The following is a 16,328-nucleotide window of genomic DNA, read 5'->3' as shown; positions in this document are numbered from 1 at the left end:
GTTTTAATCGCAATTTAATCAACACTTTTGAATAGAAAAATACTTTTGGAAAATCCAACTTTTAAGTTTTAAATATTTATTGGAAATAAATTGCTTTTCCATGAAAAATGCATCACTATTATTTTATGAGAATCTAATAACCTTCTTCCCCTGATAACAAATATGTTCAAAATGGGTGTTATTGTGTCCGTTTGGTCTGAGTGGCCAGCTAATGAGAGTTGTATCTCAAAATAAACGGCAACGCATCCATCTACACTTTCTACTGTGACCGGATCAAATATTCATGCTTGTTTGTTTGAACCTTTATAATCTTTCCACTCATAGCAAATTGCTATCCGCAATATTAACTGGCAGAAGAGCAGAAGGCCGTCGTAAAGCATTAAAGCGATTAATGTATTTTATGGGAAAACAATGAAGCCGTAATAAAAGATTCAGGCAATGCGGAACGCGGGATGTGGGCTTTGCTTTGATTAAAAGAGCCAGGTTTAGAATAAAGGCCACTTTAAGTGTGGTGTCCATATGGCCCCAAGGCCCCGAGGCTGTGGGCCTACACTTGGGGGGCCCCGGCCGGCCGGCACTCTTCCCTGTCCATGGGACCCCAGCTGGTGAAACAAACTCCATTTACGTTGCCACGCTGCCTGGACCGCCATTATGGACCTTGGCGGCGGCTCGGCCTGTCGCTACCGTAATTAACAGTCCCGATGCCACAAAAATTACATCGCCATGAATGAGGTGACGAGCCATTAGGCTCAAAATCTGAGAGCCAGAAGTTGGAAGTGAATGCGTCTCCATTCAAAAAGGAATTCCGAAAAAAAGAGTCAAACGGTTGCACTTACAAGCTCGCAGTCATTAGGCTGTAAATAGTTTACACAAAGCTCCCCGTTAAATGGCAAAAGTCGGTAATTAACACATGACAGAAAATCAAAGGCTATTTGTAAGCATATGAGACATAAGAGCCAACAGCTTACAACTGTGGTGAACGAATAGTTTCGGAATCATTAAGCACGCTTTATTATTGTTGGCCTAGCGATGTGTTTAACTTTCTTTGGAAAACAAATGCTACTGTTTGTTTTAGAATTATACAACAGAATTGAAGCCCTGCTTTGGCTTACATAGTAATGCAAATAATTACGGAAAAGAACAGAACTATAATCATAATGTTAATGCCCTTTGCAACTGATTCTGTTGCATTTCACTGCTAGAGTAAATTAGGTCTATTTTTGAGTGGCCTCATCCTAATGATGAGCACCACTTTAATTTCAATATCTAGCTGGTCGTGTAACATCATCTGCTACTTATGTGCTAACTATAAGTAGCTCATCCCTCATTGTCCTAAGGAAAAAAAACCATCATTTGTGAAGTTCTTCTAAAAGAGGCTCTTTGGAAAAAGTCATAAAAACAATGCATCATACTTAAAATCAACAACTCAAGCAAAAAAAAAAAAAGAGGATGTTCCGATGAGAGTCAATATACTTGCTTTTTTCTTATGGTAAGGCACATGTAGAATCACTTATCTCTCATTCATTTATTTATTTTCCCGTGGCACTTATACTCAAAAAGGCCAGAATCAAATAACAATTATACAGTTCAACAATAAAGAAAAACAAATGCAGTACTGTGACACAGTAATGTGCCTTACTGTATATAATGAGTTGCACCTTAAGAATAAAAAATATACTTAATTCATTGATGGTCTTGACTGAAATCGCCAGTAAGTTCAAATATATTATCAGCTTTGAATAACTTCAGTATTCCATGTTAAGAGATTTTTCCTTATTAGTGAGCAAACACATTTTAAACAAAGAATCCCCATAAACCGTTTTACGAATTGCCTACCTTTGATGACAAAAGACGTCCAATTTATCTTGACCTGAGCCAGATGGCAGCAACCACTCACTTCCAAGCCACTTTTGGCGTCCACTCCCGTCAATGGCGTACTCAAACCGTGTAGTATAGTATACACATGTAACCTTCTACCTGTTGGGAGAGAAAGATGATTGCAGTGACAAAGTTAGTGTTGTTTCTTGACCTGATTTATGAGTGTATACACACACACATGCACACACACATATACACACATATACACACACACACACACACACACACACACACACACAACAGATCTATTATTGTAATAGCCAGCAGGCATTTGACCTCTCTTGTTTTCCAGCAGGTTGAATTGATAAAAGCTGCCGATGGGAAGCCCATCCTATCCTTCACTTCTTTAATGTGCGCTAGCAACGAGCTCCTTGGGAATACAACTAATTACTCCACATCTGTATTTATTTGATCCACAAGGAATTACCCCTTCTGTCAGTGGCAGAATTGTGCTAGCAGCCATAGGTAGCAGTGATTCATTTCGGCAACACGTCTGGCGCATTGTAACAACAAAACAGCGGGCAGATCAATAGAAATAAATGAAGAAGACGACGACTCGGCCGTATTGCAAATGGGTGTCATAAATGCATACAAAGACGGGATGTAAAATGCTAATGCTGCACTTTTATCAGATTGAGGCCATAAATAAGAAAAACAGCATTTCTACAATTTGTTGCCATTAAATGGAGTTAATCAAAACAAAGAAAGCGGGATGTAAACCATTAAACATATAATAATTAAATCAAACTATATCCCTATGATGTGTTTACCCCAAAACAAAACAGATGTTCCATTTCACAAGCAGTAAAAAGAACATTTCAAGTGGAGCGCTTGTACATTTGGTTTCCATCTCCTATACCACCTCCTACAGGGGAATCCAAAAACTACAGACGCTCATAATATTGTACATAAAAATATGTTTTAGGTACTGTACAAATATTAATACATCGACCATTCCACAATTAAGGCACATTTCCAGCCCTTCACATTTGAAGTAATTCACATGCCAAATACTACAAAATGTAATTTCTGAGTAAATACCCTTGTTTTAAGACAAAATTTAAAATAATAATAATAATAGTAAGCAATGGAGAAAAAAACATGGGTGGATAATATATATTTAGACAAAACCATATTTTTTTAATCACGGTATTAATGTACTATAATTTCATCTGATTCTTCTATTCCGGTAGCCATTAGTTTAGACAAGGTAACCAAAAATTGTGCACTAACAAAAGGTTCTGTGTTTGCAATGTAACCTACAATTAAAACGTGATTTGAAGGGAAAAAATACACATCTTTATTATTATTTCGTTTTTAAAAATCTGAATTAGTTTCACCCCTAAAATTTACCAAGGTAAATTTCTCCTTTTGGTCAGCAGGAATAAATAGTTTTTTTTTTTTCAACAATTGTAATATTTTGTCAAATAAATTGAATTCATGACAGAATTCAAACCTCATTTTGTGAATGTTTTTTTCCCCTCAGGACACAATGTGGCAATGATTGACATGTCAGTTGGTTATTTTCCCTGAAGTACAGCTTGTTCCTAAAAAAAATCTTATTTTATGATCAAAATAGATTAAAAAAAAGATCTGATATTATCCACACTTCAGTATTAGGGTACATGCAAACAGTATTAGGCAGTGACAACCCCCCACCCGTTTTATCCGAATCCACCTCGGGGTATGCTGTCAGAACAAGGCCACAAAATATGTCAACACCACTGTTTCCTATCTTCTATAATTGCCTTTACTGTGAATCTGTATCAGCGCAACTACATCCCGCCGAGCTCACTAATAGACCTTGGGGTTTGGGTCGTTAAGTCTAATCATATAGAGTACGGAGAGAGTATGGAGGCTGATGATTAATTTGGGTTCATATTTCAGTAGGGGGGGGGGGCACCTGTTGTATCATGTCCAGCCACTGCTTGGGCTCCATCCAGCAACACCTCCAGGAGCGCACTCTGGATTTCTGCCTGAGCTACAATCCTCAACTGAATCAAGGTAATTAAATGATTGGATTCATGCTAATTAACAACAATGGGGTTCAACTTTCTAATTATCCTTGTTCACACAGCACCCTCTGTAGCCACCCCGAGTGCGCATAAAGCGTTCCATCTGCTCGTAATTAGGCCCAATAATTTTACACGCTCCCAAAATGATTTACAATACACGTGCCTGATTACAGTGGAAATAGCAGTGCGATAGGGTGGTTCATTTAGAACAAGAACGGATCACCGTTTGTACTGTGTTGAAAGAAAATGCCATTTTTGCCGTGACTTCATTTGATTTTTAGCATAGTGTCAAGTGCAGATATTTCATGTAATGGCTTCTCATTTCCCTAATTTGGACCTTGTCATCTCCCTGCAAGGAATCACTTGAATGAGTTCCTCCACACTCGCCAACCAAGACAAGAATTTGTGTGTGAGTGCAAGAGGAAATAACCTAATGGAGGGATAATGGTTCACTTGGAAGACTGGCTGTTTCCAGTTGGCCGCCAGACGCCAAGGATGAAGTCATGGACTAATCACACGCAAATCATCCCATTACTACATTGCTCAATGGCATTGTCAATCTCTTTGGGCTAACCCAAGCAAACCAAGCATGAAAAAAAAAACACTGTTAATTTGATAGTTTACTTCAGAAACATCTTTTCACAATTAGTCCAATCAGCGAGGTACATGATGCCACTGCCAGAGGAAGATTAGCAGGCTTAATTAATGGCTGTTGAATGTTTAAAGAGAGAGAACATAGGTTTTGTGCATGTAGTAGACGAGCACTGTTATAACTAAATGGATTGGAGGTGGTAATTAAGGAACTGTCAGTACACTTGAATATGTCCAACTTGGATGAATGCAAAAACAAAGATCTATGCTGACCAAGGACAATGTTCATTTTCATGATTGGGTATCCACCGGGAAGTGGGCGGGAACCACAGTAACGAGGTACATTTCCATATCAAAACAGCGCCTGAATCTGAAATGCTTGTTTTTTGACAACTGACTTTATATACTAAATGCAGTTGGCATTTTTATTGATAGCTTCTATACAAAATAGCGATGGCTTTTTCCAAGAGTAACCCACTCCGAAATTTAGACATGAACTGACAATGATGACGCTGGCTACGATTTCAATCCAGACACCAAATCAACTCAGTCCTCTCAATCTGGACAATTTAATAACATTGAAGGATTGAATTAACATTTCATGAGAACTAACCCTTCCTGGCCAAGCATGTTATAAACAAATAATTCTGTAGTTGGATAAACTCAAGCCTTTCAAGCTCATCTGTATATACAAAACATTTACCTTTCCCTGTAACTTGAACCATTTCATCTCTTTCTGATGTTCGATGATGTTCCATATGGACATATTTAAGAAAGATACACTTATTCTCACTACAGTGCCCCAAATTAACCCAAATACTTGATATCTCTCTCTCTCCTGCGCTAATTGTAATTCTGGTCATGATTCAGAAGTGTCATCACTTTTAAGACATAAGTTTGTGCAAATCTTCCTGACGCCACCTGATGTCCATTCCCCACCTCCCAATCCTTGTTCTCTGCAGACCACTGAGCTCTTTGACAGACCACAAGAGGAGGCCAGGTGCTGAGAGATGCTCCGCTTCAAGGCACACATCTGTCTCCTACTCAACTATGAAAATGTGGCAGCTTTTTTTGTTTTTTGGGGGGAGGAGTTTCCCAAAAACCGAAAGGCCCGGTTCCGTTGCAAAACTGGGAAGGAGGGAGTCGGCAGATAGCCAGTGATTAGCAGTTGGGGAAGCTACGCTTGTCTCATTGGCATGCGAGAACAGGTATTGGCGTCTGCCCTGTGACAGCTGTAGAGCACCAGCCCATAACACAGCAATCAAGCGCCTGTTTCTTTAGAGGAATGCTGATGTGCTGCAATCTGCTGCTTTCTTCAGCCAACTGGTCCATCTGTACAATATCACGACGACACTCGGCCTCTTCCTTGTCACGTCAGGTGCGGGTTCGCCAAAAACATCACGGAGGAAAGTGGATAAAACTACTACGTATATATCTAAAAGGAAGACTGACCTTTACAAAGATGTGTTTGTTGTGACAGGGGTGGCCAAGTGACCTTTATGTCACCATTGCTCTGTGAGTGAGACCTTTGAGTGCAGAGGGATTCCATCACTCTTCAGTCCAGCATGAAGAGTATATATCCTGCCGAGTGGAGAGGTGCCGTAAATATAAGTGAAAGGAAGAATGATAGCCAATCTATCTTAGCTGTTTCACAAGGTAAAGTGTCCTGACGAATGAGCTATATGGGCAATAATATAAAAACAACAGATAAATTGAATCAATGTGAACATTTTAGAGTGAATAAATGAGAAACAGAGCTTCTATCTAGAAGTACATCCATTTCCATTCCAATCCAAAGAGCAGCGCTGATACTGACTGCAAGAAGAGCATTTATAGGTGAATGGAACATTAACCGAGAATGATATTAGTTTAACCAAAATTTATAGTTTTTAACTTGCTCTTTTGTGGACACACAACAGGAATGGTAGGCTGATTGGACACTCTAAATTGCCCCGTAGGTATGGGTGTAAGTCTGCATGGTTGTCCACTGATTCAGGGTGTCCCCCGCCTATGGCCCGGAATCAGCTGGGATAGGCTCCAGCACCCCCCGTGACACTAATGATAAAGCATTTCAGAAAATGAATGAATATATGTACTTATGTATTGTAATTTGCTTTACTTGTTGTATTAAATTAGTTATTTACAAGAAGTAAATTAATAATGTATTAAATAATGAGGTGTCGTGGTTGGTTAGTAGGTCTGCACCACAGTTCTGAGATTAATGATTCAATCCCAGCCACTGAGTGGAGTTTGCATGCTTTCTATGATGTCTATGTGGGTTTTTGTGGGTAATCGGTTTCCTCCAAAAGATTCCGAAATTATACCTAGGTATGATTTTGTCTGATTTGTTGATTGCCTCGTGCTCCAGAAAAATAACTTAAACTGGATGACTGATTGTGAACTAAATTTGAACAAATTGATCATTGCAGATTGAAATACTGCTGAACTAAAGGGCAGATGAAATGGGAAAAAAAACATTTTACAGATATTAAAAAAAATGGAATAATATATTCTTCATACCTCTGCAGCACAGAACAGATGGAGCAAATGTTTGGAAAACCTTTTTTTTCCTTCCTTTTTCATGAGGCGTTCAATGAACCGGTAGAGTTCGGGAAAGTTGAAAGTTCACCCTGCGTCACGTGACGCTAGTTGCTACCGAACCTGAAGCTGGAATCATCGTATTTTTCTTCATTAAAATGTCCGACTCAGAGGACGCTCCGATGACAATTCCTTGTGTAGTTGTCACGAGCAGTGACGGCACATTTAAAGAGCAAGAAATCGTCAAGCGTAAGTGTTTGTTTAGGTAATTGTACAACGATGTCAAATGTGCTAAAGCTAGCGTACGCTTCTCCCTTGATTTCCCATACAATGCTCGGAGAAGAGTCGCCTTTAAGTAATCTGGGGTTTTCTTTAAGTAATAGATGGAGTGGTTGTAAACTGTACATGCGAAATATGTGTTTCACAGAAATTATCGGTTCCCAAACGCTGCCAGATGCTACCAAACGAGAGCAAGCCGTAGTATGGTACCCATGGACCATCAACAACAAGTACTACACAGCAGATGTCAGCCTATGTGTGGTTCCCAGCGTTTTTCAAATGTCATCAGAGATTGCACAGTCCATGCAGGCTTTCATTGCTTATTTTGACAGCACACAGGTATGCCTCAATTTGTGTTGATTGGAAATCACAATATTTTATTCAACGTGATACCTAAAGTGTATGTGTTGCAGAAGGATGGTCTGGAAAAGCTTCGTCCGTGGATCTCAGTGATGGAGGACATCTCTCCAGAGGTGCTCATTCTGGTGTGTGACAGAGTTTGCGACGACGGTATGTTTTTTTCCCCCGTCGTGTGGACGTGTCATTGTTGAAAGTTCTGTTTGACATTGTAAGTCCTGTTGGACTGGATTTTTTTTGCAAGGTGTCAGCAGACGTGAAGCCCAACAGTGGTGTTTGTCACACAGCTTTGAGTTGGTGGAGCTTAATCCTCAGGAGTTGCCCGATGAAGATGGTGAGCGATGCTTTGCCAATTTGTTCTTTTTCCACTTCTTGCATGATGTGTCATGTGATATGAGGGGAAAGTATCTCATCAAAACCACAACCCACACCCGTCCTTTAACATCACTTCATTTATTAATATTACTTTTTTCATGCAGATGACTTTCCAGAATCCACAGGGGTAAAAAGAATTGTCCAAGCTCTCAATGCAAATGTATGGACCAGTGTGGAGATGAAGGATGGTCAGATAAACAAAGCCCTTTAAGTTTTCTTCTTCTATCGAATACCCTGTAAAACAAATACTATGTTTACACTTTAACAGGGAATAGTCAGAGCTTTGGACTCATGAGTAGTTTGGTGGCCGCCAGACACAATAACCCTCGCAGCTGTCAAGATCAACAGGTCAGTAGTACCTTTACTTGGATAAAGATTATTCTTACCTTAATATGTTTTCGTAAATTGGAAGTCATTACTCTTTGTTGTTGTTAGTCTTCTAGTCTGCCAGCAGAGGGCACCCTTGTGAACGAACTGGATTGTCAGACACAGAGAGCCAGCACACAGGAGACCGTTGCTGTTGGTGAGAAAAATAAACCAGTTTTTAAAACACAATAATATCTTTTGAGTTTACAAGTGTGGAAATGAACGGTCTGGCTTGTTTCAGATGCAATGACAAATTTGGATATTCAGGAGCTTGCAAATCTCACAGCTGGAGATGCAGATGTGGATAACTTTGAACGCCTTTTCACCAAATTAAAAGAGATGAAAGGTGAACAATGATCCTCAAATCATAGCCAAATAATCTCGGTAATGTAGCAAATGAGATAACAGTATTCCTTTGTGTCGCAGACAAAGCTTCATCTTTACCTCACGAGCAGAGAAAAGTCCATGCAGAGAAGGTGGGAAAACTACTTGACATTGCACTAAGAGTCACAGACTAATGACTTTTTTTTTTCTAAATTGTTACTCAATTCTGTTTTTCAGGTTGCAAAAGCATTTTGGATGGCAATTGGCGGTGATAATGATGAGATAGATGGCTTATCATCAGGTGAGGAAAGCTAGCAGAAGCGAACCGTGGCCCTATCAACGTTTCCTGGCTCTTGTGCCAGCTCCAGTGCTCCCTCAAACGGCTTTTGGCCTGGGGAAAGTGGACTCGCTCATGGAGGTACTGTAGACAGGTTGCCTGCAATCCTCCAAAAATGAAAAGTGAAGGTGCAAAATTAAATTTCTGAACTTATCCCTGGCTTGCAATTGCAAAATGTATTTGGAAGTCACAAGAATGCATTATCGTAAAGAGCAAATAAACCCAAATGAAAGGAAGTCCGCCAACTCGTTGGTCAACTAAACGCTCGTCACTTTTGTCATCTGAAAAGTAGCTGGTGATATATGTAAATTCAGTAAAAGGCTTAAAATCCTTAAAAGTGGGGACACAAATTGAAGATTGCCAAAAGAGTCAAAAGATTTCGCCGAGGGATGACAAAAAAGGTGGTTGTGGTTGTTGAATAATTAATAACTATGGTTTTCTTCGTAAATAGATAGGAAATATGTAAGCAATTAGATGGGATGTTCTACTTTTAAGTTAAAGGTGACAGATCCAGAAAATAGACAAAGCAAAGTTGGACAATTTTGGTTTTGTTCCTTTTTATGACCAACTGTTATCCAACTAAGTCATAGACATTTTGTCAAGTCACAAAAGATGAACTGTCAAACAAATAACGGTCTGTAATGTCACCATAAAGACGTTTTGTTTTTAGTGTTTGTGAATGGCTCTTTTCATTTCTTGTACTGTAAACATGACTGTTACATTGTGGCTAACTGTTCATGATGTCACATGCAAATAAAGTACAATAATGCAGTGTTTACCAAATATTACGGATGGCACTCAAGCAAACAAACACACAAAGTATATATTATAACACAGTATATTAAACCCTCATCAATCATTTTTCCTATTCTGATACAGACAAGCTTGTTTAAGGGCACTCAAAAGTGGTTACACCTCCAATAACCTAAAATGCATAACATTTGGACATAAAAAAATATATATAATAAAAATAAGAGTTTGAAAAATTTAAATGTATTTTAGGTGATCTATTTATTAGACTTCCTGCATGACAAAAGTCATTTAAGGACAATTCTTTCACTCAGACAAAAATATTTGTAAATGAGACATTAAAGACCACAATAAAAGAAAACTATCAACCCAAATGCAGTTTAACTTATTTAATACAGTAGATTAGCTCTTGTACCGTGAAAATATTAATATTCAGTAACATGGCAACTTCAATGACAATGATCAGGGACAACAGCCTGATTACACATGCCTTACACCGTCTAATTAAATAAACTCAGAGACACCATACATCACTAGAAAGAAGCTGGACACCAATCAACAGTAAAAGTGCATCATCAGCTACATGGAGCAGGTTTCCCATTGGTTGATTGAACCAATGTGATAAGAACTTTTGTTATTTTTTTTTTATCTAAACATGCTGTAACAACTGTGCATACCTTTCAGACGTCTTTCGGTGTTGTGTACTCGTATGTTGTGGCGTGTCAATATTAAAACAGGCAGCTTCATCCGGGTGAACTCCTGCTTGGGCAATACAGTCAATTCCTGTGCAGTCACGTTTCCATCAACGCATTACGTACTACAGAAAATCACAAGCTATAAATAGTTATGTACAATCTGACTTGAGGCATAATAAAAAATATATTTCAATGCAGGATAGTATGCAAAAATAACTTATAAAATGTATTTTTCACTGAGCAAAATAGGTTTTCATATTATTATTATTTTAAATGGTGCTATTGAAAATATAAGACACCAAGTCATGTAATTCTCATAAATATGATTTTTTTAGGATGAAAGTACATTGTACTTAAAACACTTTACACAAATTCTATCACATTGATTAGGGTTATTCTGTACTCAAAACAAGTTGTACTGGAGCATGACCTGTTGAAAGCTTGAATTCAAATGAATCATTATTTATAATTGTGATAAACACTCAGGATGTGTTGTCACATTGACCTGGCAAGGTCAAGATTTAGAGGAAAAGAAAAAAAATATTTAGTAAGGTTTCTATTGCATTTCCTGAGGGGGGAAAAAAACCATGAAAAGGGAAGAGAACTGTATAAATAAATTGCCTCCTTCTAACCCCACTCCTCGAAGCATCATGAAAATGTCCCATCATGCCAACATGGGTGATTTTTTTAAGTCAGTGTTGTCACTATGAACAAGACTGTTGCTATGCACGTCTAGTTGATATCTCAATGACAAAAAAAAAGAAAAAGAAAGGCCCTATGTGTCTGAAAAATACAGATAATACAATATTTGTACACTGACATGGTTCGAGGCAAAGTGCAGAATGTATACCTTGCATGGGCACCCCTGGTCAAATTTTCTGTTAACACACCTTTAGGAAGCAGTTCTGTGAGATTCCTGGACTTTCGGACATCATCTTCCACTTCAGTAGACCAGGGGTCCTCAAACATTTGCATTCCATTGTGTGTGTGTGTGAGATTAAATGAAAGGAGGCAGATCCTGGTCTCTTTCCTTTTCTGCACTGAGAAAGTGAGAAAGTGAAGTATAGTCTCACGTGGCTTCACGTGCTGACTGCCTTTAAGACACACTGGAGCAGTGAATGCTAGGGGAACCCATCTGTGTGAGGACTTTATCCAGCCACTGCAAAGGACCATTGAGATGCAATTCAATCCAGCAGGGGGTACTGGTCACTGTCTGGCGTCTGCGAAAAAAGAAAAGAAGAGTGAATAAACGATGTCCGATTGACGCAAGTTGTAAAAATAAAAAAATTAAAAAAAATAGAAAATAACATTTTCGTCTTTTTCAACGCGCTCTCCGAAAAGTGCCTAGTGCCAGAAACACAAGTGCCACGCCACGGCCTTTTGGGAATTCCCCTCGCAAGTGTCTCTGATATGAGTTCACCTCCCACTGCCCGCCTGCTACATTCCTTCGCCATTACTCAAGTGGCATAAGCTTGCTGGCCAAATAACACCATCCCCCATATCCCTGAGCGGTGTGCTCAAGAACGCGACCATCAACATCAGGGCATTTAAAAAAAGTCAAACCAAGAAAGCGGGTTTCCAAATTGAAAGCGCAAAGCAAAACAAAACAAAGACAGATGTATACAACTGAGTTAAAAGCTTAGTTTGAGGTAGGGAAATATGAAAACAGTCATCCCCCAAATGTTTTCTATTGGAGTTTTCAACTCTGTTTACCTGTATTCGGCTCCCCATCCTTTGACAAAACTCATGCGAATGGTGCACATCCTGGTGAGTTGGTAAACAGCCTCAAAGCCTTGGTTGACCGACTGGGCAAGAAGTGCGGCAAACTCCTGGTTGTTGAAGATCTTCAAGTTGCAACCTGATTGTGATGAATGGAAACATGGAGCAGTTGTTTACAAGCAGTGCCACAATTTTATCAAGTCAGTCACTAGAATTTTTTACATTCATTGAATGTCATTCATTCATTTTTCCTCTCCAGGTCCTAAGGACGTATATTGAGATTAAAAAATTGAAGGAAATGTGCTATAACAAAATGAAAGAAAGTATCAAGAATCTTTTTATCCACCGATTAGTTGTCTCACATAAAACAAAACCACTTGGTATACATGGAACAGGCCCAGATTTCAAGTTAAATGTTTTGGGGTTTTTTTGTCAATTAAACACAATAGTTCATAGTTCATACTTATTGCCATTTTAATGTATGTATACCTTAAAACAGTGGTTGCCTAGGTTAAGTAAAGGGGGCAAAAGGTTCTGTAAAGTATCCAAATTTTTAGATGCACCTGGAGGAATCTTGCAAACAGTAGCAGGATGCCATCCGTAGCGCTGGTTGCAATTCGGACTCTGGACGAAGATGGCGCTGTCACTGAGACACTCGGCAAACACTTCCCCACCAATGTAGTACAACCTTACACCTCGTCCTAAAAGTTAAGAGGGAGAATAGTAAGTCACATTGCAATAAATGAAAAAAATAGGTATACTTTCATTTGCTAACATTAAAGAGTAAATGAGTTAAGGCACAATACTTAAATGATAAGACATCATATATCCCCATCCATTCCAATTACCTAGTGCGTATTAGCGTAAATTACCTATATGTCTGCGCGTGAGCTCCACAGAGGAATTGCGGTTAACGTTTGACAAAAGGCCCAGGCAGAAGCGCTCCGAGTTGGAGGGATCCGTGAAGCCGTCGACCGTCAGGGAGGGCTGTGAAGCGTGGAAAGTCTCTCCTACACGCTGGTTGAGCTCGTAGTAGGAGATGGAGCACCAGAACGCCGACTCACAGTAAGTCACGGGTTGCAGGTCTGTGAATGTGAAAACTAAGCAGTTAGCGTAAAGTTGAAAGGATAACGACTGTGATTGACATTCATTGAACTGAATATGCCTATAGCCGATAACGATGGAATCCTGGGGCTCTTTCCCACGACCTCAGCCTGGAATGTCGAGACGTTACGTACATTATTTCTATTTTCATGAAATGCTGACCTCCTTTTGGCTTTGCGCGCAGATTGAATAGCCTGACAACCGGATGTTAGCATTATTAGGTTACCTGGGGCTGTCTTTACATGATCTCCCTGCAGACCTGAGCGCGCCCGACGCAGACAATGACCCCAGTCATAGCTCAATAAGTGGTTTACTGTTGAATCTCACAAGTGGTTTCAATTACATCACTTAAAGGTCCTGTGTAGTCATTTTCATGATTTGTTTCAAAATAGTCTCTAGCAAGTCTCTCTCTATGGGAAATGTTGATTTGAGATACAAGTAAATCGATATACGAGCTCAGTCCCGGAACGCATTAAGCTCGAATCTCAAGGTATGACTGTACATTCACATTGTGAAAGTAGCTTGCTTATGTCTTTTGCTTTTATATTATATAGAATTATATACATGTATAAAAAAATATTGGTTGAAATATAAAACATCTGTGCACACTTACCAAGATTATTGTTTGTGGGTGACACAGGATTGGGCGACAAGCTGGGTGAGCCTGAAATACAAACACACTGGTTCCATATTTGGAGACAATAGATCTAGAAATTGTATAAACAGTGAATTTACCCGTGTCCATGCTGTGGTTAAGTTGTTGATCGCTTGTTTCGCCATCCTCACTCAGGTACCCTGGTGGGGGAGTTTCTAACAAATAATCACATTAATCATCAATAGAAGTATCCTTAGGTTCCTTGGATGGTGCTATTATTATCATACAAATATTTCACATCCACAAGGGACATTTTGCTTGTTCTCACCAGGTATGTAATTGCTCTGTGGTTCTATACCAGCAGGGAAGATAGTGTTCTCGGGGATAGAGGGGCTGTAGTCATCCAGTGGTGGGAACTCAGCAGGGATGTCTGTATGTCTTGGAACCAGAACAGGCGGCAAAACTAGAGACACAAATTTTATGTTTATCGGGGACCACTTTTTCTGATTGGAAATTGGAAGCCAGACTCACTTGGCGTCTCCACCCTCTGGTAATGATAAGGGTTCACACACACTTCATCTTTCTTTGTGTGGAAGGCGTATTCACACTGGTCAACGGCCCGAAGCTCATGGTGCGACTGCAGGTCGGGCCAGCGCCACAAGCGGCAGTAAATGACGTGAGGAAGACCTTTTCTGTGCGACACCTGGAGTCGGCCATCTAGTGATCTGATAACAACAATCACAACAAAAAAACGTGTCACTGTACACGACTGGTTTGAGATATGGGTAAAAACATACTATGTATACATCACTACTCCACCCCCATTTTTATTTTTTAGCTTACTTCAGGATATATATCTTGAACTGATGCAGTTTCTTCCACATCAGAGAGAAAGGAAAAGTGGAGGTTAAAGTATAAAACAAACGATTTCCTGGATTGTCTCTAGTAGACAGCTGTGATTTTCGAAACCTGCGACATCTGACCCACAATCCAAACATTGGCCCACACCCTCCCACAGCCTGGAGCGGATTCCCACCCAAAATCGCTATTTTAATGTTGGCTTTCTCGGAAAGGTGTACATAACACACAAACAGTTCACTCCTAGAACCTTCAAATATTGTGAAACCTTGAATTAGCTTTTGTTTAATATCCATTCAATCATTTTCTATTCCAATTAATTACTTGGCAGGTACACAATTTTAGTACTCGCATCCACGTCATTGTTAATGTTATTTCATCTTTCCCAAACTACTATATATAGAGTCCAGTCTAAACATTCTTTGACTCATACTTTTGACGAGTGTTGCCAATAAAAGAGACTTTCTTATAAAAAAAAAAGAAACTATTTCCCATACAGCACTGCTGTGACCAAGAATCTAAAGGGAGGACTTCAAACCTGGTCCCAGTTTTTATTTGACCCCGATGGACATAGAAAGCAGTACAAATATTTACACATCTAATGTTAGACCCCACGTCGTACTGAATATAATGTGTAATTTGTCATTTTGGTATTAAACATCATAACCAAGCAAGTTGGCAACCCTACTTTTTCTCTCCATTATACAAGGCTAACAGGGAAAAAACAGCATTTATATTTATTCTCACCTTCTTATGATCACAAACCGGTTTGGAGCATGAAACAAGGACATTTTGCACCTACAAACCTTGCGATGAGGCTAAGACACTGACCCATTAGTATATAATCAATTATTCTATTCCCTAAATGTGGGTTATCCAGCATATGATTATATGACATATCAAAGACTGAGACGCCATCACAAGAAAGATTAGATCCCATGCTTTTTCAGCCATTTTAAATGCATTACTGCAAGTATACCCAGTCCAGTATTAACCCATTTTAGGCTGTAATATTGGTGATGCTAATGCTAAGATGCTAACTGCTAGAGAGGCGCAGGCTGTCGATTTCCTCACCTCGGGATCGTCAAACATTTGCTGTTGACATTCTGTGTCGTGATGGCCTATTCCAACTCGTCCAACTGGCCGGTCTTCTTCAACTTTTTCACCAGACTCTTGACAGCTTTTTCGCACCACTTCTCCTCTTGGCCATTCTGCTCCCCCTTCTTCCAGCCGAGGAGCCTCTTCACTATGGGAGGCGTGAACGGCAATATGGACATGTTCAAATGTCCAAAGAAATCGACGCCCGTTCGAGTAAATAAATATCTCCGATGTGAGGCTAAAAGAAATACCACAAGCTTTTTTGTCCGATGAGCCAGTCGAGTCGGAAAATTTCCGACTGGACTTCCCAGAATGGCCCTAATGCTGGTAACCGAGAGGGGCTTACGCTGGTGCCTGTGTCCGCTCAAGTCGACTGAGAGTCGGCCAGAGAGGAGCGCAGCATCCGCTTGTCATCCATCCATCCATCCATCCGGCCCCGCCTTCTTGCT

The 16,328-nt window shown here is 39.7% G+C and overlaps 3 protein-coding genes and 1 long non-coding RNA gene across 7 annotated transcripts in view; 2 read left to right on the top strand and 2 right to left on the bottom strand.

Moving 5' to 3' along the window:
* The window catches only part of LOC144215595 (uncharacterized protein C15orf61-like), a 44,975-nt gene extending 37,920 nt beyond the window's left edge, over nucleotides 1-7,055 (bottom strand). For all 4 annotated transcript variants that reach the window (XR_013330452.1, XR_013330454.1, XR_013330453.1 and 1 more), the window contains exons 1-3: nucleotides 7,005-7,055; nucleotides 5,937-6,065; nucleotides 1,837-1,977 (exon numbers count right to left, since the gene is read on the bottom strand). The gene's annotated coding sequence lies outside the window, so the exon portion shown is untranslated. The remainder of the gene's footprint in view (nucleotides 1-1,836; nucleotides 1,978-5,936; nucleotides 6,066-7,004) is intronic.
* On the top strand, nucleotides 3,771-6,112 carry LOC144180930 (uncharacterized). The gene is made up of 3 exons (XR_013324567.1): nucleotides 3,771-3,882; nucleotides 5,447-5,862; nucleotides 5,965-6,112. It is a non-coding gene; the product is annotated as an uncharacterized LOC144180930 (long non-coding RNA).
* A 53-nt stretch (nucleotides 7,056-7,108) lies between the features above and the next one.
* On the top strand, nucleotides 7,109-9,836 carry LOC144215581 (alpha- and gamma-adaptin-binding protein p34-like). Its single transcript, XM_077744617.1, has 10 exons — nucleotides 7,109-7,271; nucleotides 7,450-7,640; nucleotides 7,715-7,811; nucleotides 7,903-7,992; nucleotides 8,138-8,221; nucleotides 8,302-8,381; nucleotides 8,469-8,556; nucleotides 8,641-8,745; nucleotides 8,826-8,875; nucleotides 8,961-9,836. The coding sequence occupies exons 1-10, from the start codon at nucleotides 7,181-7,183 to the stop codon at nucleotides 9,036-9,038; spliced, it is 954 nt and encodes a 317-aa protein (XP_077600743.1). The 5' UTR covers nucleotides 7,109-7,180; the 3' UTR covers nucleotides 9,039-9,836.
* A 280-nt stretch (nucleotides 9,837-10,116) lies between these two features.
* On the bottom strand, nucleotides 10,117-15,756 carry LOC144215580 (mothers against decapentaplegic homolog 3-like). Its single transcript, XM_077744616.1, has 9 exons — nucleotides 15,529-15,756; nucleotides 14,455-14,648; nucleotides 14,252-14,386; nucleotides 14,064-14,138; nucleotides 13,942-13,992; nucleotides 13,097-13,309; nucleotides 12,788-12,925; nucleotides 12,219-12,363; nucleotides 10,117-11,725 (listed from the first exon to the last, which is right to left on the bottom strand). The coding sequence occupies exons 1-9, from the start codon at nucleotides 15,570-15,572 to the stop codon at nucleotides 11,602-11,604; spliced, it is 1,119 nt and encodes a 372-aa protein (XP_077600742.1). The 5' UTR covers nucleotides 15,573-15,756; the 3' UTR covers nucleotides 10,117-11,601.
* Nucleotides 15,757-16,328: the final 572 nt, after the last annotated feature.

Source organism: Stigmatopora nigra, chromosome 22 (assembly GCF_051989575.1).
Source record: "Stigmatopora nigra isolate UIUO_SnigA chromosome 22, RoL_Snig_1.1, whole genome shotgun sequence".
NCBI lineage: Eukaryota > Metazoa > Chordata > Actinopteri > Syngnathiformes > Syngnathidae > Stigmatopora > Stigmatopora nigra.
This window is presented reverse-complemented; position numbering and strand designations above follow the sequence as displayed.